This window comes from Harpia harpyja, chromosome 11 (assembly GCF_026419915.1).
Source record: "Harpia harpyja isolate bHarHar1 chromosome 11, bHarHar1 primary haplotype, whole genome shotgun sequence".
NCBI classification, from domain to species: Eukaryota; Metazoa; Chordata; class Aves; order Accipitriformes; family Accipitridae; genus Harpia; species Harpia harpyja.
The window spans coordinates 38,608,934-38,632,921 of NC_068950.1; the positions used below are offsets into that span (position 1 = coordinate 38,608,934).

Here is a 23,988-nt window from a genome sequence, read left to right on the forward strand (position 1 = left end):
TAATAGCCTCAACAAAATGAGGCTCAGATTTAATGAGTGTTATCTTCTGTATTTTATTTAAATTAGCTTTGAGTTAAATATGACAAGCATTATTGGTAGTTGTTACACTGCATCATAGATTATATTAATTCCGATAACAGCCCTGTTCAGTACAGTGCTGGAAATTGCATATTAACAAGTGTGTGAATTGGTCTGTTTCCTGGTGTCTGTGAACAAGGGCATATATGGATAGTTATGCATATGCTCAATGAAGTTATTTTCTGCAGATAATGTATGATTTTTGCAAGATGCTGGTCAAGCTTTGCCCTTACTACTCCTACAGGCAGCCTCTTTTGATCAACCGAGAACTAAGGCTCAAGAAGCTATTTCACAATTCTAGATTTTTTTTATGGCAAACTTGCATCTGTTATTCTTGTACCGAACAGAACTTTAATTGTTTTTCTGGTTTACTTTTCTGATTTATTTAGAGATCAGTCCTATATCCCTTTCAGCCTTTGTTTTTCTAGGCTAATGCTTCTATTTTTATTTTGTTTGTTAGTGGATATGATATTCAAGCAACTTGGTTTTCCTGAAAAACAAAATCTGTCTCATCCATAGTCAGTGAAACCAAACAAACCCCCCCAACACCCCACTCCCCCCCCCCCCCCCCAAATGCAAAAAAGATTAAAGCAGGGCATATTTTAAGTGATTGAGGGGTCATTGACTGCTCAGCATCTTGCAGTGAATTTTGTCATGGTGACTGATAATGGAAGCCACAGACAAGATTTACTTTAAATCTGCAGAACATGCAGCTCAGAAGTCCAAGGGAAAAGCACCCTTTCATGCACTGCTAGCCATTAGCCTCATTCGGGTAAACCATTCCAGAACATGCTGAAAACCTCACCAGGAACACAGTGTTACATGAAGTGATAAAAAAAGATCAGGACCAAGCCTGTCAGTTATCCCAAGGCTAATTTCTGTACAATGCTTCAGCAGAGCAAAGAAATTTTCTTTTACCTGATCTGCCAGTCTGAAATTGCTCTGTAGGGTACTTGCTGTATGGCTTTCAGCAGATTTCATTTGATGAACATTGGACTCATTTTTGCCAAAGTTCATGGAGAAAGCCATGCCCAGCCCTTTTCTGCCCCCAGGGAAGCATCTAGAGCTGCCCATCTCCCAAAATGATCAGTTTATTTCTGCTTCTACTGTCTGATTCAAAACAACAAATGAAAGAACAAAAAATTGTTTGCTTTGGTAATTTCTATTCATGTCTTTATTGCAGTAGAGATCCGCCTATAGGAAAGGAGGTACCCCAAATAAAGACAGGAATTCAGACGACTCTTGTTACCTTGCCTCTTCGGTTCAGAGATTACTCAGCAAATCTTTTAGTGTCCCCAGGGAAGAACCTTCCCTGACTTCACTTAACTGCAGCAGTGCATAGGGAGGCAAAGTAAGTTTAGTTCTGTAGGTCCTCGGACTTGGATGAGGAACACTAAATGCCATCTGCTTCCTAGGCTACTCTGCTGCACCCGCTGCCTCTCAGAGATGCATGAGAGGTGTCCTTTCAGGGACCATACGGTGAGCTAAAAAGATAACTAAAATATTTCTGTAGTAATTGAGTGATGATATTTCTGCTTATGGAGTTAAAATCCAAGCAAGAAGCTTCTTTTTCTCTTCTCTTCGAGCTTATCTAGCTATTACAGTTACCTCTGTAGTTACACCCTAATGAATCCAAGGTAACAAGGTGTACTCTACATTAAATGTCATAAATTAAACAAAAAAAACTCCAAAGGTTTTCTTGGTAGCTGTTTTGCTGTGGCTGTGTGTATTTTTTTTGATATGGTAACATACCGAATACCTCCAGATTTACTGCCTCAGAGCTCAGTGTTACTCCATTCAGGTATTTTGTCATGACTGCAGTTTGTGTATAAACTGGCAAAACTTACTTTAGTGATTGTGTGGGTTGTAGCAGGACATGGTTATTCCACCCTGAACATTAATGCAGGAGAATATGATAAGTATAAATACTTCTTTATATCTTCATAAAGCCTGAAAGAGTGTCAGTAGCATAATGTTAATGACATTAGCATTTCATTTCTGACTGAGAGGCATCGAAAGTAGCATGTACCTCACCTATGGTAGAGTTATGCAGGGCCTAAGTGGTTTCCTTGTACCCATGTGTCTAAATCAGATATTTGAAAGTTACAGGCAATGTTCTTGGGAAATTAGTGCTTTTAAATTCTTACAGATGGCCTTTTTATTTCCATGTGATCTTCTCAACTCCAGCCCTAAAACTGCACCCTGTCTATCACTGTGTTAGGTGTTCAGGATTTCTGGTGTACTTCACACAACATGAAAGATCCCTCGTTGTGTATGGATGAGCTAAGGCTGGAGATCTCCAGGCTTCACAGCTGCTCTCATACGGGTGTGTTGGGGTGAAATGGGGCTTTGTCTTCCAATCCGTCAGTCCATATTTGGAAAAATGACCTCTCTGTTTTCATGTCCCTCCTCTCAAACAGTTTTCTGTTCCTCTGAGATTTTGTAGCAGCCTGAGCCATAATTCAGGCAAGTACTTAAGTAGGCGCTCAAGTGCCACGTCCCTGGTAGTGTTTGAAATCCTTAATAAGTGTGGTACTGGGGTAGTAGTGGGGACATTAGTAGATCTTACAGATAATTGCAGTGAGCAGGATGAATCTGTTGTGGAAACCTCAAGTTTTCTTTCAGAAAGCCCGTTTCAGTGTAAATGAAGCTCTTGGGACCTTCCATGAGAGTGGGCATAAGTAGGGGAATGGCCTGACAAAATAGAGGTTTTTCTTCATCCCACTGGGGCTGGACAAGGTGAGACGGGAGCTGTGGTGGCTGCAGAGGCTGGGCTGGGCTCTGTGCTCCCCATCTCCCCTCCTCGCCTTTGCAGAGCCTTGGACCTGCTTCAGTTCCCCCTTCAAACCACCTACTCTGAAAGCACCTGCGCTGAAACGAACACAAGTATTTTTGGTGTAAAACCAGCACAGGCAAGATCCAAAGAAGAGTATTTAAAAATAAAATTAGCATAGACTGAAAATGCTGATTAGACAGGTGGTTGATTATACAGTTAGTGATGGACTCATTTGTTAAGCTGAATGTTTGCGGCTTGTCCTGGTTGCACCAGCAACTGGCTGTATGTTTCATACATAGCAGTGAAATGAATGTGTGTTTTCTGGTGGCAGATTAAAGAAATGACCAGATGCTCGTTGAACTGTCTCTATGCATTTAAAACTTCAAAATAAGTAGGAAAAACATGTTCTGGAAATATTTCGCTTGTATAACCAACTCCTGAGAGAGCTATTTATGATTTTTCTACCTGTTCTTGGCACAGGCCTTTTTTCTGTTAAAAGAGGTTTGACAGTTGCATGAGATCACACTTGGATTTGTGCCCTGCGAGCTAAAAATGCAGAGTCACTGCTTGTGAGGACAAGACTTTGCTGGAAAAAATAGAAACACTGCCCTTGCGTTCACTGCTAATACTGCATCGAAAAGTGGAGCTTCATCAAGCTTTAGTGTGCCTTAATATTCATAGAGTCGTTCCTTGCTTTTAGATAGAGCACTGCTTTAAAAAACCCCAACAAATGAACAGATCTGGTAGTAATCGTTTAATGCCTGAGACATTCCTTTAAGATTAATAAATGACCGGCGGAGATGAGCTGATAGCCTGAATCAATGTCTCTGGCTGTTTACAGCTGCTGCTCATTAACTCATAGTTGAAATAATTAATGTTATTATAAAATGAGTCTAAACAAATAGCTGAATCGCATTTTTGTGTGTGTGTTCATTCTCACCGAAGTGGGAGAGGGCAGCGAGTGTGTGCCTGGGAGGGGTGACCGTGTCCCCCCGAGGCAGCACCCGGGGCTGCACCAAAATCTCTTGTGTGCAGCCCAGCAGTTCAGGGTGCTGTTGGTACCCCCTGATTCAAACCCCATTTCCAGCTTCAAAATGTGGAAGAGATCACAGAAGTGTCCCCATCGGTTGCCCAGGATCTGGTGGAAGGGAGGAGCTGTTGGCTGGGTGGACGGTGGGGTTGTCCTCGCCAAGCTGGCCCACCACCGCCGGCGGCAGCCGGGACGGCTGCACACAGAGACTCGTACTGCGTTTGAGGTGCCCTAATGTATGGCAGGTGTAATACGTGAGGGTTCATCTGTCTGTGGCTTTCTAAGCAGGCTAATGCAGAAACACGCTTAAAAACAAGCTGTGGTTAAGCTGTTGCAAAATGCAGCATTGATTATATCCTTTAATTGGCCTCAGGAAGCCTCCTGGCTGCCTCTGCACAGTCCAGTCCCCTGCTGCACTGCCTAGGCTGAGGCTTCAAGTCACATACCTGGATCTTAGGGACATCCACTCTGTGTTAGAAATTCAGACGCCGTTAAGAAAATAAAAAGGCCTGTGGATCTGAGTGTACCGTCAAACTGCCAAGGTGTGGCAGCTTCCTGCTTGAGCAAGCATTTGTAATTAAGGATAGCTTTGTTAAAAAGGCAATTAAAATATTTCAAATTGAGTACAAAGTTATGATTAAGTGAAGTATAACACAGATTTCCTGAGTTCTGAAACAAACCCTGCTGTCATGAGCTGCTTCGCTGACACTGTCTCAAAGCCGGTGCCCCACGCCAGCAGTCTCTCTGCTTCAGGTTTTCTTGCTCTGTGGTTACACAGATGCAGCTCGTCGCCAGCCCCATCTGCTTTTTTAAGCTCTTCTGCAATAGGATGTGGACTGTTACTTTTCTCCCCCAAGTCATTTATCCTTAGTAGAGCAATCTGTTTTCTCTCCTTTCTCTATGGTTTGGCAGAGGTTTGCACTGTGTGAGAGTCCCGCTCTCCTGAGTCCCTGTTTGCTGCGAGGCCTAATGGAAAATTCTTCATCAGGTTTCTGCTTGGCTTACCTTGCTGGGGGGAGCCCGTTGCTAGCCCACCTTCCTGGGCTAGCGCAGTTTGGCTGTGGTGCTCTGCCTCATCAGCCATTCTTTACCTGCTGCCTGGTCAAGCAGAAGGTCCTTGTCAAGGTTTGCAGAAGCCTTCCCCTGTGTTGCCTCTTCTGTGTATTTTTGGCTGGGTAACAGACTGCAACTCTATAAAAAGAACTACTATGTCCTCTTTCAGACCTCTTTTTTGGTGCTTGCTTACAACTGGGTGGCTACAGAAAAGTATTTTGCGTCTTCATGTAGGATAGTACATCGGGATAGATGATCTGAGATAGCTGCTGTTGATCTGCCTGTTTGTTCTCATTATCTGTGTTACCTCTTACCTGAAGCTAAACTGACACCTCCCAGAAGACCGTACATGGGGGTGATGTTCCAGCTCGAGCTGTTGACTCTAAAAGTCCTGTTTTAGGAACTTGATGTATGAGGACTTGCATTCGATGTGATGGTTTTGGATGCGTGGTGAAACTTGCTTTAGGCAAGGCTGTTAAACTGCGTTGTGGATAGCCCTCTGTGCTCAAGGAGGATGCCTGCCGTGTTGTTGAACGATAACGCCAAGATAACACCATACGCTGAGCCTAGAGATGAGATCATTCGTCACTTGATTTCACTGATCCTTTGATATCCTACTCACTGTATACTTTTTCTAAAATACATTCCTAGTTATGCATAATATTTCTCTGCTCTATGTTACTGTGGTGTTATTAGTTCAAACTAGCACATTTTAACATATATATACACATCTTCTATTTACACATGGAAGTACAGCCTGTATTTATACTTCAGCAGTCCTCCCCTGATGGATTGCTCATGCCTTCAGCTTACGTGCATTTTTGTGTTTACTCCCAGTTTTGGCCCTTTGTCCCCAGCCTTTCCTCTTGGCTAATTAGGGTTGATTTCTGTAATTTTCCTACCTTGTTCTTGTACTCAGAAGGGCTGTGTTGTTCTTAGAATTGCTTTCAAGCTGACCTAATTCTTGCCAAAAGGTACGTTTTAGCACTCTTGCTATTTTTTAAGTGTTTGGAGTCAGGATTTCACAATTGGCTTAAGTCCCAAAAGGGACACTCCTCCCATTTTCCTCTTGGCTGCCCGTTCCCAACTTTTTCAGGGGCTATAGCGGTCGCAGAGTCAACAGTAATGGCTTGTTTGCTTTTCATGAGGTGAAGAGTCAGTCGGATCAGTGTCCTCACAGCCAGCGACTAGAGCTAGTGCAAGGGAAGTGGCAGGACCCGTGGTTCAGAGGCAGCACTGCTTTAGACCAGCTGGAGTCAGCTGCACCCCAATCCCCAAATTCCCTGAAATGGCACCAGGAGATAAGCAGGGGCTGCTCGTGCTTAGCTCGGCTGCGCTGGGTCTGTGGGCTCAGTAGGCACTTCAGGGCATAACGTGCACCATTACTTACTCTTAGTGTGTTACGTTGCCCACCTGAAGTCGCCTATATATGTGTATGTATATGCCTGTACTCTTCATCGGGTGCCTGCCTGTCCAGTAATCCGTATCAGGCCCTTCCTGTAAGGGACTTGCACGGACTTGTCCGAGTGATGCAATGCTTTGGGGGTTATAGGATGGTAGATTTGGGCCAAGCTCATGTGTCAGGAGGCAGAAGTGCATGTGAGCCTAAGCTTTTTTGTCTGCTGTACTCTGAGGTGAGTCAAAGCCTCCGAGTGAGTGGTTTGGGTGGGTGCGCATGGGTGACGGTGTCCAGGACAAATCACACTTGTCTGAGATCACCGGACGAGCAGGGCAGGTTGTGAGCGAGCCGGTTTGCTGCGCTGAATACAGCACCTGGCATGGTGAGAGTCCGAGCTGCCTGCAGACTTTATATGTTACCCTGGATGATCAATACGAGCATTTTTAGCTGTCATCCCTTTGATTTATACTATAAACAAGTTGCACTGATTGATGTTTACCCTTTCCAGAAAGTAAATACGTGTCTGAAAGAAGTGTGAACAATTCTCCTATTTTGGTGTGGACTGTTAGCGTTCTGCCATAGCTCTGGAGTGCTTCCCCCATCTCTCGTGCTTGAATGCAGCCTCCGAAAAACATGTTAACTGGATTCATTTGTTTGGGGTGTTCTTTTTTATTTTTGCTTCCTGCTAGCCAGCAGTTTCACAGCAGTAAGTGAATGGGACACAGCAGGTTCACTCTGTACCTTTCAGCAGAAGGAGACAGTCTGAGATTTATTTGTTTTCAGCGTCTTCCACTACAGGACCATTTTCTTTTTCCCAAAACTTCAGGTTTTTATTTGTTGTTAAATCTGCTCCTCATTTCTCCAGCAGCCGTCTTGCTTGAACCATAAGTGCTGTGTTTAACATAGCCATAGCACTATAATAAGTGTCTGTGTTTGCCAGGCGTAAGAAGGGTTTCTGCAAAGATAACCGCTTGGTGTAAGTAGGAGAGAACATGTACCAATAATGCAGATGTTGTGGTTTGCTTATGGGGTAGGATGATCCACATACACGTGCTGTTCTTCTGCCACCAGCTGCAGAAATGACTACTGGCCCATTCTGCTAGATTTTCTCCTTACCCAGCTGCTTTGCTTTGTAGTCCTTGGGGTGTACAAGTCTCAGGAGGCTACATTTTGTGCCTGAGTGTCCTTAATTTAATGTTTAGGGGCAACTGTTCTTTCCTGGCTTTGCTAACTGCAGCAACTTGACAGAAAAGCATTAATTTTTGTAAATTGTTTATGGATCTTTTCCTTCCCTGTATATAAAAAAAAACTATTAAAATAAACATGCTAGGAGCTGTAATAAGAGGACTTTGTTACCTCTCAGAAGTTGTGGCCTGATGCTGTAAGTGGAGCTGTCAGTGGGGCTGTCTGGAGAGATGGAGTCAGTTCTCTGGTGAGCAGTTTGATGGTCTGGGATACACTGGTGTATGTTACCCACTTCCCTGAAGAAATTCACACTCTGATGTTTGATGGGATCACTGGAGAAAGGAACAAGGACAGCTAAAACCAACACGAAGCTGGTGAACAAGAATTCAGTTAGTCGAACCGTACCCAAGGATATGGCCCTTGAGTCGGAGAAACTTGCTGTGCAGCCTGGGAATGTAAAAACTGTCTGGTTGTGTCAGGAGATTGTGCTTCCAGGGATCAATTACTGCTTTTTAATTACTGCTTTTCCCCTACAACTCCTTCTTGCTAATCTCTTGTATTTAGGTTTGCATTGATGGTTAATCAAATTTCAGAGCAGGTGACTCTACAGAGCAGCAGGTGATTTCCATCTGCCAGGTAAGGCTGGGTTTGCACTGGCCAAGCTGAATAGGGCACTGTCACCTATTTTATCTTGGCAGTAGGTAGTCTTTTTGGTTTTGTGTGACAGCACAGGTAAGAAGCTTGAAAACGAAATCCCTTTCTCTAATAGCCCTTGTCACTGTCTAGGAAAGCAGCAGGCAGGATGCATCTAGTTTGTACCTCTTCTCTCTGCCTCAGCCCTATTTTTGGTATAGCAAAGCTGAGCTCAGGGGACAGGTAATATTTTAAGAGTCAGCAGCCAGGACTTACTTTCATGGTTGCTTATCTTTTCCAACTCTTCAGATATATTTATTTCTTAGTAATTTCAATGGAATAATTGTGGAAAAATGCAAAGGACAATTTTACAGTTTCAGTAATAGATTAGATGAGGCTGCACCATCACTGCGGAACCACTGTGGCTTTCACCAAAAAACACCTCCCTCTGAAATAATGTATGACTCAAACCGGGTGTTGCTTCTTAATTGGTGTTAGCAGCTGAAGAAACACCGTGCAGATCCTGCAGGTTCCTCTCCTCTGTTGCAGGCTGTTTCCTTAGTCTGTTGTTATATTAATTACTGACCATATCTACAATGTCTAATTCCTACAACACCAGAAATCTTATTAATCTTCCTTTAGGAGTACCCTGGTGGGAAGCATGTACAAACCTGCACGCGCATCCCAGGTGCAGGGGGGCCCTTGCTGGGGTTTGCAGTGTTGCTCTCCTACTGGCTATGGACCAGTAAGATGCTAGTGCACGTGTTTATTTCTGCATGAAAATTCTCTATTTAATATTGAAATGATAATTGTGATACTAATAAAACTTTAAAGGAAAAACTGAGATGTGAAATTCTGTACGTCGTGAGTTTGGGTTTTTTGTCCTTCAGTGCTGTCAAACTTACCAAGGAATATATCAAACAAAAGTAAGAGTGGTTTTGTTTGAAATGGTCATGAACAGTTAAAGTAAGTTCTCTCCAGCAAGCAGTGGTAGCAGAACAATCCCTTAATGAATCTTAAAAATGAAGTATACATTTATTGGGCCTAAAGTTCCAGATGAATCAAGTATACATTAAAAATTTAAATTGTGTGATTAGTCTCCTTAGGGAGGAATGTGGGAATCCTGAGTAATGCAAGGACTTGGAACCATATTTTAAAGGTGAGCGTGTAATTAGTAGAGTGGTGCAATGAATCTGGTTTGAAACATATTATTATTTGTCGGGAGAGAACTACTTGGTTCTTCACACTTCTCACGTAAACAAAGGGAATCAGTCTTTGGCGTGCTTGAAAATTTGGTAAAGGATCAGTTACAGTTTTGCTTAATATGGTGTGAAGTTAATGCTTAATCTCTTTTCTGACTATATTACTAAGTGAATGGGGTCTGCAAGACAAACCCATGCTTTAGATTCCAGCTTGTGCCAGGACGGCTCCTCTTGTGTGCGCACGTGTGTCTGGTCTGCTTGTCTGTCCCAAGTGTCCCCTCCAGATGGCAGAGGTGAGAGGAGGGGATTTTTCTTTCAAAATAACTTTTTCAGCTATCACAGTTATTTATACTGACTGGCTACCTGGAAGCAGGAATATAAAGGATTGGGTAACGATTTCATTATATGATGTTTTATAGCAACTGGTATTCAGCTTTATAAATGAACTGTTCTCTTCTGTATGGCAGAAAAAGGTTTTTATAGTTGGCAGGCTGCTCGTAATATTCTAAGGATTATTAAAGTAAGCTGTAGTTGTCGTATAACGCACATTATAATAGTGAGTGGTTCTACATTAATATGTCTTGGGGGAGGATATTATTTCAGAATGTGTATTCGCATACGGATGGAATTTGAGTCTTTTCACCCAGATCAGAATGATATTCACAGAAAAGGCCCCTGGACCATCATCCCAGTGAGTTCCTTATGAGTAATAAAGTAGCGAGAAGAGAAAATTTCATAAAATTCATTGGGGATTTTGCAAAAAAACCAAAAAGGATGTTGGGTTTTTTTTTCCTCACCTCCTGACTTTACATCTGTAAGCTGAAGTCGTTCTCGTCTAGATTAGTTATTTAGGCTTCCTGCTAAGCACCTCACCTTAGAGATGAGAAAACTGGGAGGCAGCAAGTCTGAAAGATGTGTATAGTGACGGTGAGCGTTGTAATAGGCAGCAATGTTATGTTGCAAGGCTGTCAGAGCTGCAGAAAGGCCAGGCCACTTCCCAGATCAGTGTTTGAGGGCTGGTGAGCAGTAAAGCATATGTGGCCCTGATGCAGCTGTGCTTTCAGACAACACGTTTCAAGACAGCCATTTGCATATCGAAGGGATTTCAAAAAGCTGTGGGAACGGCTGGGGAAATTCAAATTGAACTGTTATGTTTGCATTAATTAATTAGGCAGCAACCGCAAGGAGTGTAAGTGCTATACCTACTGATGTTAAAAAAAAAAAAATGTAAGAAAGACTTAGGATAAACATAGCTAGGAAGACGTTTGTCTCCTTTGTTGGACTGAATTAACAGATATGCTGTTGATCTGGTGTTAAAATGCAAATAAATATCCCAGAGTGAGGCACACTGAGAGCATTGGATTAGATGAGGAAGAAAATTCAGAGATGGAAATGGAACAAAGCAGTAAATAGTGGAAAGCAGGTGGCTGTAGACAGGATCTCGGGGACAGCAGTGAAGCTTTAGCCTCTGGAACTATTATATGTTACAAATTATTTATCTCACCTTTGACCTTCCTGAAAGGATAATTTGTGCATGTTGGTGCAATTACTAAAACCAACAAACAAACAAAAGCCCTGATAACATACTGCTGATATGTGGCGTAGAAGGTTCTTAAAATAATCTTTATCCAGGGATTAAGAGTTTCTGATCTACCACTGACCTGTTTTCAGAGTATTACAAATGCATTGCACTTGGCAAAAACAAGATGAAAATGCTGTAAAACAAGAGAAAAGCAGATTTACAGCAGCATAAGTAACCAAGGTAAATTGCATTGATGAGAGAACTTCAAACTAAAAATCGTGCTTGATGAAACCTCCTTTTCCTAGGAGAGAACCCAAAGTGTGCTTGGGAATCTGCATGCAGAAACACAGTGTCTGGGCCTTTTAAGCCATGTGTGAAAATGTTTATTTTCATTAGAAGTGAAAAATGCAGACCTCCAGATGCCCTCTATGATTTCCTGCCCCAGAGGAGGAGGAGCCAGGGTGAGATGAAGACACAAACTCTGCTGTAGTCCTCGAGTCTAAATTAATGCTGTTATTTAAGGGCTGAATAAACATCAGGATTTAATGACTTCTGTGCACAGAAAGCCAGGGAGACTTGTGCTGACACCATCTACTTTGTGACCAAGGAAAAAGTTGTGTATCTCCAGGACTGCGGCCGTCTGAGATGTTTCATCTTTACTAAATTCATATGTGAAAAAAATAATTGATTAAAGTAAATTAAGTGCCAGAAAATGATTTTTATTTCATTGCCTGACACATATATGTGGATTTGATTATTTGTTTTGGCCTTTTTTTAGTTTTTTTGCATGAAGGAATAGAGTTCACATGAAATTTCATCCTAGTTTGAAACATCCGACATCTTTATCAAATGATAAATAACATGGACTTTGGCTAGAAGTTCAGTATTTCGTAATTTTGTCTGCAAAAACATTTTCTGTGGTAGATAAGGGAAAAGTGAGACACCAGAGCAATAAATTCATGCTCATCTTTGGAATAAAATAATAATTACTTGGGTAATACAATCTTTTTTATATTTATACATGTCAGGGATCCTCTAGCTACAAACATAAGTTGACTGAAGTCTCAAATCCTCATGTCGTTACCCTTGAATATCTACGCTGGAGTGAGCAGGACCTTGCCTTAATGTGGGTTGATAAAAGTAGCCATTATAAACTGTGAAAGATTTGCAGAGGGGTGATAAACCCGCACAGGCAGGGCTGCACTCGGTCCTTACAGGCGTCTTGAAATTATTGTCGGATGAGCTTAACTTCCAAAAATGCTTCAGAGATTTGATAGTGGAGAAACCAGAGGATGCAGCTGCCAGCGTGGTGATGTGGCGGTGGCTGCGTGCGGGGCCGGCCGGGGTGCGTGCCAGCGGGGCTACTGGGGGCTGAAGGAGCCCAGCTTGACTGGTGGGTGGTGGTCAGGGTCTAGGTGAGGGAGCACTTCATGCGGGCCACTCCATCTCTTACTTTGACGCCTCTGGGGATACCGAATGTCGCTTCAACGAACTGAGTCAGAGAAATCTGGGCTCTCATATTCTCACAAATAAATAGTTTAAAATATTTTTAGAATCATACAGGTATAAACACACCTTTTCTTTTTATCTGTCGGACGGGAGAGGACTGGTTTGAAAAGGTCATTGTCGGTGTACCCTACAGTTTGACTCTCCGCAATGTGTGCGGCTGTATTCTTCCATTTTACTGGTATGTTTGTATCCAGTGGACTGCTAGCTCAGTTTGGGCAGGCTTTTAATAGTAATTGGGAGGTGAGATTAAAGTGCCACCAGACAGGGTGTTAAGGAAGTGCACCAGATCATGGGTGCTGAGCGGTCACTCTTTTTTATTTACAGTAGTACAATTTATGCATTTTTCACAACAGCTTGGCAGCCACACAATCCCCAATTTTTTATATTCACAAGCATGAAGACTTCATGGTGAAAGACAGCACCGTTTTCACCCAGAGTTACTCATCTGACAAGAGATTTCTTGTCTAGTATGTGAAATTGTAGAAGCCCACAGCTGGCAACTATAAATTCCTGCCTTAATGGGTTATGTCAGACATGTAGTGCAGGGTGGTGGCTCTGCAGGGAGGGAACCTGAGACAGGATGCCAAAAGGAGGAGTGTTTCCATACAGCGCTGGTGGTCAGGAAAGCATTTGTGTATTTGGCATGGGAAGGGGGCCCCGGGGTGTCCATCAGGCCCCTCTTCTTCAGGTCTCTGCGGGGAGGATGACACCCGTGGGAGAGGGGCACTGCAATAATGCAGAAATGGGTTCCCCAAGTACACGGTCCCTCAGTGGTCGCTTGCAGCAAGCGCCTGTAAAAGACTTGAACAAGGGAATGAGGTTTCGTTCTTGTTTGGCCTATTACAAGCTTAAAAGCTGTGTTACTGTCCAAAACTTAACTGAAGCAGTCAACAGTTGGATAGCGTGACTTATTTCTCATTTCAGAGTTGTCCAAATGTGATAGTTTTAACTCACAACAGATTGTTACTTAACTATAGTTTCCTTTTGCTGTCTAATTTCTGCTGAGATATCAGTTTGGATTGGTTTGCTGTTCATCTGCTATAGGCATTCACTATCAGTTGTCACTGCTACTTCCAGACGTTTTAAGAGTTTCTTGGATCTTTTTTCCTCCTCCTGTTTTTGTCTTTCCTTGTATTTCTGCATTATCACTTGCAGTCATGGTTTTGCCAAGGGGAGCTGTATTAAATACAGTGGCCTCCTCTCCTGCCCTTACTAGCGCCAACCCGCGCCATGCACGTAGTTAGTTATAGTGCTCCTCTTTTTTTCTAAGATGGGAAGGAGGGTGCATCTCCCTCCATATGCTAAGTGTTCTGTACATCTTTGTAACAAATAAGGGAGCTAGCAGTAATGTCTTCTGCTATTGATTTAATAATCTGTCCAAAGAAGTATAGCAAAGCCTTGGGGAAAAAAAAAAAAGTTACTGATAGTTTGTGGCGTTAAGTTCTTGAAACATAAAACCAGGACTGGGCTCTGCCTCGAGCTGATGTGTTCAGTGCAGAGAGAGGGTCTGCAGCATTTGGGAGGGGAAAAAATGCTTTATTTTGCTCGCACTAAAGGTTGCTGAGCCACTTCACGAGTACTGTTACATCTGACAGGTCATCCCTAGCTTCAGCTGGTGCTTTTCCCTACTCAGACAGCGATTAGAAAATACTTCAGATAATTTAAACCATTAAAAGGCAGCTGATCTAGAAGAAATCTGTGATTCTGTGAAACACAGTTGAGAGTAGTCAGGAAATTAATCAAACTTACAGAACCACTGGCATTTTGTCTTATGAACCTTGTCATAATTCCTCTGAGTTCTGCTAGGAAATCAGAGGGGGAAATCCTAGTGTGGCTAAATTAAGAGAAGACTGTGAATTTTACCCCACAGCTGAATTGTGAGTGGTAGGCACTGTGTTAAAAGAATTGCCCCATAGACTTGTATTTTTGATTAGCATTTCTCATGAGCAAGGACTTTTGCTGCTGGGCATCCCTGGAACTGGCCGGCGAGAGGCTGCACGCTCCTCGGGCTGCTTTCTCCCGGCCTTCCCGGAGTCCTGTCTGTCTTTCCACTTGCCGTGCTTCCTAGCAGTGAAAGAAGAATCACTTTATCAGGCTTTACAAGTGCAACATTACATGTGTTAAACCCTGTATCGGGACTTTGCCAGGTGTTGGTGTCAGCTGAACACTGCACTAGACCATTGCCAGAGCCGGCCAAAAGGGAACAGGAGAGGGGAACGCAGCTGCATTCCTGCTGCTGGAAATACCTGGAGATGCCCACAGCGGTCCGTGCTCTGTAAGGACGTGCATGTTTCAGAAGGTGGTTGCTCTGTCACAGGCAGCAAAAGCCCACATTTTCCCCGTATCAGTGAGGAGCGAGTGGGAGTTTGGCAGTGGGAGCTTTGTCAGGTGATGCGTGCTGCATCAGCGCTTCCTGCGGTGCAGCTGCATGCCCTCCTGCAGTCTGCTTGTTTTGCAGCAATGTCCTCTGAAACATCAACTTTTGCATTTTTCAAACAGATGAATCAATGCTATTGTGTCTCTGATGCACCAGGTTTATTTGCAGAACACATCTATAAGTTGAATTTTTTTCTGCTGTTTAAGTACCACCATTAAAATAGACCTATTGCAAGAAATTCTCTCCCTATTAACAGTAGAATTATGGCTACTAGCCAATACTGCCCTAATAGTATTTCCTGTTCAAAATTTGTATTTATGTCCAAAAAAGTGCTTTAAAAGCAAGTAAAATAAGTAAGTACCATGTTAATATAAGTGTTAGTGAAAATATCTGATCTAAAGTTTGTTAAAATTCAAAAGAAGCTTCTGAGAACATGGCAGAGGAAGGACTGTGTAATACCTACACGTTGCCTATTTTTTGTTTGGGAAATACGTACTTTAAACATACAGAAGTTGAAGTCCAGCTTGGGACAACTTGTAAAGTCATATTAATGTATGAGAACAAATGTAAGACTTGGATTACTTACTTAGGCTATTCTTTTTATCGTCCAGGTGACATTTTTTTAAACACACAAGAATTAAATCTACAGTTCTGGATTGGAACTTGTGTGACCTAGAACAGTTCACATAAATTTTAGTTATTACAGAACCAATAAAACCTTCCTCTCTAGAACTCTTAAGAATAGGCACTGTCCTCATCTTTGCAAACAATTCTTCCTAAATGTAAAAAAATTACTTTTTGTTGCAAATAAATACTGGGGGCTTTTCCTCAGCCATTACATTGTTCAATTCAGTACCTTAGCAGTTCACCAGGTGGCTGTAGGGTTTATTTGCCTGCTGTCTTGTGGAGTTTGTTGTACATGTATTTCATGTATGAATGATTCCTGGAGATAGAAAGCTTTTGCAGAGAACAACCACGAGCAGCTCCTTCCTCAGGATACTGGCCTCAATACTTTATCCCATTCTCAATATAATTATAGCCTCAAAATTGCAAAGTAGGAGTGGGAGATTATACAAACATTTGTAGGACAGAGAGAGAAAAAGTTAAATACATTGCCTGTACTGTGCTACAAAATGCGAGGAAAACCTCTGTGGTTTTTTTTTTAACTGTAGTATTTTAATTTTAGGAGCAGGTCCCTGTTCCTGTTTATCACCCGACTCCTAGCCAGACTCGGCTAGCAACACAGCTGACAGAAGAGGAACAAATCAGAATAGCGCAGAGGATAGGCCTTATTCAGCATCTACCTAAAGGAGTCTATGATCCTGGAAGAGATGGCTCCGAGAAGAAGATCAGAGAGTAAGTTACAGAAACCAAATTGTGAACTAATGTTCTGCCCTGGAAAACCTGATCTTGTCCTCCTGTTTTTGCCTTATTTTCAGGGACTGTAATTTAATGTAGCTTTCAGGAAAAAAAAATGACCCTGCAGAAGGCTCTTTCTTTTATCCTCGCTTGTTTTCCTGTTACAGGTGAAACTTACTTTCCTGACCTATGTAATTCATGTCCTTACATGTGTTTTTTCCTCTTTATCATCTCTTCATGGGGAAATAATTTCCTGTTACTTCCTCACCTGTATGGCTCCCTTTTACCATTTCTAGTTTTATGCACTCTGCGGAGCCATGCCTACAGAAGGCTTCCAGCCCTCACTGACGTTGTAACCATGGGCACACACATACACTACGAAGGAAACACCAAAAAATCTAGTGCTTGGTGGAGCCAGCACTGACAGAGCTAAGAACTCCTCACAGTATCAACAAGTACTAAAAGTTTGACTGACTCAAACATACCCAGGAGTATATATTGCACTACTTCTCATTTCCAGTGTGGTAACAGCAGCTTAAATATTTTTATAATTTTTTTTTTTCCCCCCTAGATGTGTCATTTGTATGATGGACTTTGTTTATGGGGACCCTATCCGATTTCTGCCGTGCATGCACATTTACCACCTGGACTGTATAGATGACTGGTTGATGAGATCCTTTACCTGTCCATCCTGCATGGAGCCAGTGGATGCAGCACTGCTTTCATCATATGAGACTAACTGAGCCAGGGTTTCTCCACTGAACCTTTAAGGAGACCATCCACTTTAATGGGTTTGATCCTTTTGTCATTCAGCCCAAAGAGCCGGGAATTAGGAATTAAGATCATGCACAAAGTATACATTTCCTAATAAATAAATAAAAAATATTCCTGAATGGCTGCAAATATTGGAAAAAACATAGTATTTTAGAGACTATAGAAAAGTAGGTTGTTATTTTTAATGTAAAGCCTTGACCCACCATTGTCTTTTAATGTTTGTTCTTACACCCATATATAGGAATTGTGTAAAGTGTTACAGCAACTGTAAATGTTTAAACTGCGTGTATCCAATTTTATTAGCAGCAAGATAAGAGTATTTTTTTTCCTAAATAAAGTAACCAGTTTTGTTCTGATTCTTTTCACAAGTCCTGGCATTTGGGTCAAGGCTTTATTGAAATCTACATTTTATAACACTGGCACAAAGAAATAGTTTTAAGCTTGTTTGCACAGTTCTTTTTCTTTTTTTTTTTTTTTTTTTTTTTTGTCCATTGGAGATGGAATTCATTGCCTTAGGTCTTTTTAATAGTGTATTGTTATTGTTGGGCTGGCTCTATGCTTGAAAACCAGTTTATTTATAACCTGTTAAAAGTGCTATATTTTGTTTGCAGTTAGGAATATGCAGACTTCAAAGTGATCTCCTAGCTTGTAAGCAAACTGAGATGCATTATCCCTTTTCTACAAGTGATGCAGAATATGAAGATATAAAACAGTCCTACAGTGAAATTACGGTTTTATGGTTTTTATAACTTGCTTTGGTTTTGATGAAACAACAGTCCTTAAACTTTAATATGTCACCTTTAACTTGATCAGGTTAAAAGTGGGCCAGATGGACAATAAATAGTTAAACTACTGTGACTGGGAAAAAAAAATATTTGGAACTACAGTAGTGGTAGTGTTGATCACTTATTCTATTTTTTTTTCTCCCTAAAAATGGTTGTCTTGGATCATAGCAAATGGATACTGCATCTCTTGTTCTTGTAGTTCTTAGGTTATCAGAAGTTAAGAATAAACATACTGTATCTCAGTCTCCTGTATTAAATGTATCTGTTAAGCCCTGCTGGCTGACACATCAGTCCACCAAACAGATATGAAATCAGATATAAGAAAAATATATTTTGTTCTGCATGTAAATGCAAAGTTTATAGAAACACCAACTGTCATACTAGCAGTTGAGGGGGAAAACAGTACTGCTATAGCCAGAATGACACAATTAGCTAATTTCTGTAGCAAACAGTATGTGCTTGTTAAGAGATGGTCTAGCAAAGATTGTAGCTGTAAGGACCTTCTATCCACTTAGGATGATTTTTCTTTTATCTTTTTTTTTTTTCTTTCCTTCCTTAATGTACCCTACTGTGACTTTTATACATTCAACGCAATGCTGATACATCAAGAAGTCCTGGTCTTGCAAAATGAGATGCAATCTCAAGTTAACCACAACAAATCAGGGAACATTCTTGATTGTTTTTCATACATAGTTTGAGTACTTGATACAATTGTGTTTAAAGACCCAAGTACTTTGAAGACTTAGTGTATTTACAATATAGAATTGTGCATGTTATGGATAATTTTTGAAGGGTTGGTCAGCAAAATGTAGAATCAACATGTTGATTTATTTATTATTCCTGCAGCTGACAGCAACCTGCTCTCTTAGAGAAGAACTCCAAGTAGCAGTCAGAAGGAATTGAAAGCAGTCTACAGTTCTAGATTCACTCAGATTGCTACACATTTATCTGGACACAATTTTTTGCTGAATTCATACATACCTAATTACATGGATCAAAATCTGGGAAGAGAGACCTGAAGTTGTGCAATATCATTGTTCCTTTTCATCATTCCATGTGTGTTCTTTTGTGTCCTCCTTCTTGTTTGTTTGTTTTGGGGGGTTGGTTTCTTTTTTTTTTTTTTTTTTGGTAAAACAATGTCCACATTAAGTATTCATTCCTTTTCTTTATCTTGTTAAAACTGGCAAATGAACAATTTGAAAAAACAGCATTGTCACGTTGGTATTAGTCTTTATTTATTACAAGACTTGATTAAGAAAGATTTGAAGGAAAGATGAAGTGACCAATTACTGAGCTGAATGCTTTTCTAGGCACTTTGTATAGTTGAACTTTTAACACTGATATACTTACCGGGCTAAGGGAAGAAATAATTACTTTTATTAAAATACTTGTTAAATAGCAAAAAGGTGCGAAGGGCTAAAACTAGAGTTGAATACACAAAAAAACATTCCAAAAAGCTCAAATTTTAGCTGAAAGACAAATGTGTAAATATAACAAATAAATCAAATGATTTTTCAAGTTTTTAGGTGCAATGCTGTTATGGATGATTTCTAGTTCAAAAAAGTAATTGATCTGAATTTAACACAGAATAATGTGTAACCTGAATTTTAGCTACAGTTGTGAAACCAGATCTGTGTCTTAATTCCACCATCTGTAAGATGAAGATAATATTTGCCTCCTGTCTCAGAGGTGTCTAATAAATTACTTATACTTCAAACATATTAGACATTCCATTTACAGCACAGCTGTTTGTCTCCTAACCAGAGTCTGCTGCAGCTCAGTGAGTGGAAAGGGCTGGCTCTTATTCATCTGGACCTGTTCAACCATAGCCCTTCTTATGCCAGGGCTGTGTGTTTCAGGGGGGGACAGGCCCATAGTAAAACGTCTGCAAAGCAATGTGAAGGAAAAAAATACTCTTATAGCTACTCTGTGTAAGTAACCAAGTTTGTAGGTGCATCAACAGTGATCAAGAAGCATTGCTTTAAAGCATTTTGTAGGGACTATGCAGTACGATGAAAACATTCAGTACAACAACACTGTTTGTACTTTAGAACTGTAACTGGCAAAACAACCCCGGCACAGACCCAGAAATAGCTGAGTGGATCATCAGGCTCAATCCTCAGCAATTTCAGGCAACAACACAAGAGACATTGAAAGTCTACACGCCCCTAGTCATTGACAGACACCACAGCCTCCCATAGCAACCTGCTATCCCATTTAAAGACTAAGAGCTGCCCCAGCAGTGCCACAGAAACAGAGCAGGTAGGGACCAAGGGCATTGCCAACATCCAAGATGCTTGCACAGCAGGGAAGTTGTTAGGTTACAGTTGCAGATTATAGTAGGAAATGGATTTTGTCTCACACAACAGAAGAAAACAAGAGAGATGCAATGACAAGTCGTGAATACTTAGTTTTATAAAGACCTTTATGCTTAAAAATTCTTGCATGCTAGTGGAATTACCATTTGAATCATTTTACATCTGAGGATGATAATCCTTACTACCTGTTGCCGGTTCATTATGTAAATCTGGGAGAGAATCATAAAACTTGTACATAAACAACAATAAAAAAGCCTAGAGAGTTTCTTTGTGAGGAGCTAGTGTTGTAGAAGGGCTTTAACCATGTAAGGTTTATAAAAGTTCCTACTGTCTTGCAGCTTCCCAAGGCTGAAAGCAATTACGTGTTTGGAAGGCTGACAGTCCTCTCTTTGCAATGGCAGAAGCGTACATTTCTAGGCTAAGGGATTATGAAATACCTGAACTTACTTAGATTGCCACAGTTTCAAGACTTCGACATTTCCTGTCCTTGTGCAATCGTGGTAAAGATGAAAATTCTTGAGTCAGACTGTCAGTTAAATAAATAACAAGATGGCTGAAACCAAACATACAAGCCCTCTTATCAGTTAAATCCTGGATTAAAATGGACTTAGAAACAAAGTGGATGCTAGTTGATTACAAAAAGTTTATTACAGACACTACATTTTTATTAAAAACGTACATACTAGTTGATAACCTACAAAAAAACATGAATAAAATCTGTTCAGAAGAGGCCTTCTTGACTTAATACCCAGAGTAAAAATTAGCTTCAAGGATTAACTTTTCCTTTTATACAGCATTTAACTTTGAAGAATATAATTTATGCTAACCACCCTTTGCAAATTATCTTGCATTTAAACCTGTTCTGGGATAAGAGTTAGGGGATTTGGAATTCTTGGTATGAAATGCAAAGTTAATGCCTTTTGATAAAAAGAACAGTCTAAACATACTCTGCAAAAGCATCTTTTTGATTTAAGCAGAAGAAATAACTATATTTGCATGCTAGCAACTGATTTATTACAATATCCACCCTGCACTGACACTTAGCTAAGTAAAAGCTGCAGAGAGGAATCTATAATGAAAAAAATATTTCTGAAAATGCCTGTACATGTTTCTAGCAGCACAAAGGTACGTACTTACTCAGCAAGAGGGGACCAACCATACTACAAACAAAAAGCCCCCAAACTTTCTCTGTCCTCTCAGTTGGAAAACAAGTAGCAATAACTTCATAAACCTATTCTTTGCAGCACCAACCCCTAGAAAATATTTGTCTTTATTTTAAATACGGCATTTCAACAACAGCTCTGCACACGACAGTAAATGTTCAATTCACTGCACATACTACATGCACCTGGGCTGTTCACACCAAGCGTTTTTCCTGGACACAACAGGCCCTGCTTTTGCTCACCAGAAGCACTTGTGCCAGGGTTCTCACTGCAGACAGACATGACAAATGTCCACCTTTTTAGCATCTTTTTCCTACCCTTCTGCCACATTAGTGGTAGCTTGCCTAATCAAGAATTCACACTGGGTAAGCAGACTGAGGGAGACAGACAAGCAGAAATTCAAGGGGAAAAAGATGAATTGCTCTAAACCTCTGTTTTCTGAGCAGGACAGAGCCGTCCCAGGTGCTGTCCCACTGAGGCAGAGCTCTGCTTCCACAGTAAAAACTGTCTGATGCCCTTGAGCTCTCCAGCCTAAAACTGCTTTCTGGTGAGGTTACCTCACTGAAGGGCTCTTGCTAGATTGCCTGTTTGTTTTGGGATTTCTCCCTGTAGAAGGCTATGTACTGCACACTCTGCTTCCTTTACGATCCCACAACAAACCACTAGTAAAGGCCCTTAACCTCTGTGCATTTTCCTCAGCCGTCATCTGAAAAAGTATCAAAGCTTTTTTCAAAAAAAGTATCTCACTTTTTCTTAAGTGTCGATTGAATAGTTCAAACAGTTCTGATAACTTTTCAAAAAGCTCTGGCTACAGAGCCTGCTACTGGTACGCATGAATATACATACATAGACTTCTTGTGTTATTATTGATAAATACTTTTTTATATTTATGTGTGTGTATGTGTGACAGATCACACACTTTCAATAGACATGTAGCAAAGGCACCACACATGAGATTCCTGCTGCTCCTTAGGAATACCAAGAATTATTTGCATCAGCAATGAGCCCAGCATCACAGAACGGAAACCTGACCCAGGACCCAGGTATCCACAAGCCGTAAGAATGAAAGCCAAAGCACATTTTTCCCAATGAGAACAATCAGCCATTGGAATAATCTCCCCGGGGAAGTGGTGGGTTCCCCAGCATTGGACACTCCTAAGATTCAGCTGGACAGGGTGCGGGGCCATCTTGTCTAGACCATGCTTTTGCCAAGAAAGGTTGGACCAGATGATCCTTGAGGTCCCTTCCAACCTAGTATTCTATGATTGAAATACCAAAACTGTAACTGGCCCTGCTGGTTGCTTCTAAAAAAAACTTTGCAGCTGCCCAACAGAGGCTATGTAACCTTGGTAGTGATGACAGCAGTACTGGGTACTGTACCCAAATGAAGACAACATTGAACATGATCCATATATTGTATCTTCTAGAGTTAAACAATGTTGCTTCACCTCCCTAGAATAATTTACTGAACTCTGCTAACTGTCAGAGATAAAGTTATTATTCTGCATCTTTGGACAGTAGGAACAGAGACAGTCTTCAGGCATCTCACACCACCACCTCTACCAAAACGTCAGGAAAAGCACCACAGTCAAACAAAACCCCAGCTCATCCTAGAGCTGCACCTATGACACTATCAGCAGCAAGCACAGCCCCTGTGGCTCCAGCATTGCAAACATCCTACACAGCTCCAGCGCTAAGGAAGTCATTCCTTACCTCCACACCCTGTCTGCTGTAGGATAAAAGGAACAGCGAGAGATAAAAACTGTCCAGAATATTGCAGCTTCTACTTATCTTCTCTTTCTCGCCACATTGCTACATTGCTTTCAGCCACAGACCTGAAACTGTTGTTCCAGTACTTGACTAACATGAGATAAACATTTTTTTTTTCTTTTTTGAATTGAGGCAGCCCATAAAGAGAGCGTGCAGGGGAGAGTTGTGACTACTCTGTTTTGTATTCCTTCTGTAAAAGTCGAGGAGAGAGGAAGCAAGTAGAATTCAATGCAATCCATAATTCTAAATAAACATTTTGCCTATGTTTAGCCAGCAATGAAAGTAAGTAGGTCCAGAGATTTAAAAAAACCCAGAAAATAATGGAACACAGCCCAGTCCTACAAAAATATTGTTGAATTTGGAGCAAACATCATGCAGAATTTTACCACAGTGCTATGCAGATATTTATTAGCTCTGTTGCTGTTCATAAATCTTGGAGACAGGGATTGACTGGGCATGTTTTTAAAGAAAGTATTTGTATTTATATATATATTTTTTAAACACCTGAATCAAACCTAGATAGCATCTTTAAAATATATTTTATGATGACAAATCATTCAATTATAATACTTGCCAATACACGCTTTGCATATAATCTATCATAAAAAAGTATTTGCAGAACATAATTAGAAAAGAAGCAAGTTCATTTCTAGTCTGTTCAGATTTTCTGATCTCGTTCATCAGTGTCGTTTCCAACCATTAACCATTTTCCTGTACAGCAGTAAACAACATGACTCACCTCTTTATCTTCTCCTCTTCCTCCCAGAGGGGGAACTGCGTGGAATGCATTGTTTTGGTCATTTCATGTACATTTGCTTTGCTGCTGTTTTTTTATGCTTGAGAAGGCAAAGAAATGCATCTCGCAGGTGGAACCGGAGGCTGAGAGTGTTGTATTTAAACTCTAGGGAGTGCCTTTTGCATTCTGGAAGTACTCTAGGAAAGCCTTGTTTCACACAGAGGAGCATTACTTGATGCTTCTATTGGGCCAGAGGCATACAAGCTGTCAAAGCTGTCATCCCATGATCTCTTAGTAGCCTTGGACCCAGGCCACAGAT

The 23,988-nt window shown here is 41.1% G+C and overlaps 1 protein-coding gene across 1 annotated transcript in view; it reads left to right on the forward strand.

The window, feature by feature from the left end:
- Positions 1 to 17,924, forward strand: part of RNF11 (ring finger protein 11) — a 32,802-nt gene extending 14,878 nt beyond the window's left edge. Inside the window, exons 2-3 of the mRNA XM_052801784.1 lie at positions 15,951 to 16,120; positions 16,695 to 17,924. Of these exons, the coding sequence (XP_052657744.1) occupies positions 15,951 to 16,120; positions 16,695 to 16,866 (342 nt within the window). The 3' untranslated portion in view covers positions 16,867 to 17,924. The remainder of the gene's footprint in view (positions 1 to 15,950; positions 16,121 to 16,694) is intronic.
- Positions 17,925 to 23,988: the final 6,064 nt, after the last annotated feature.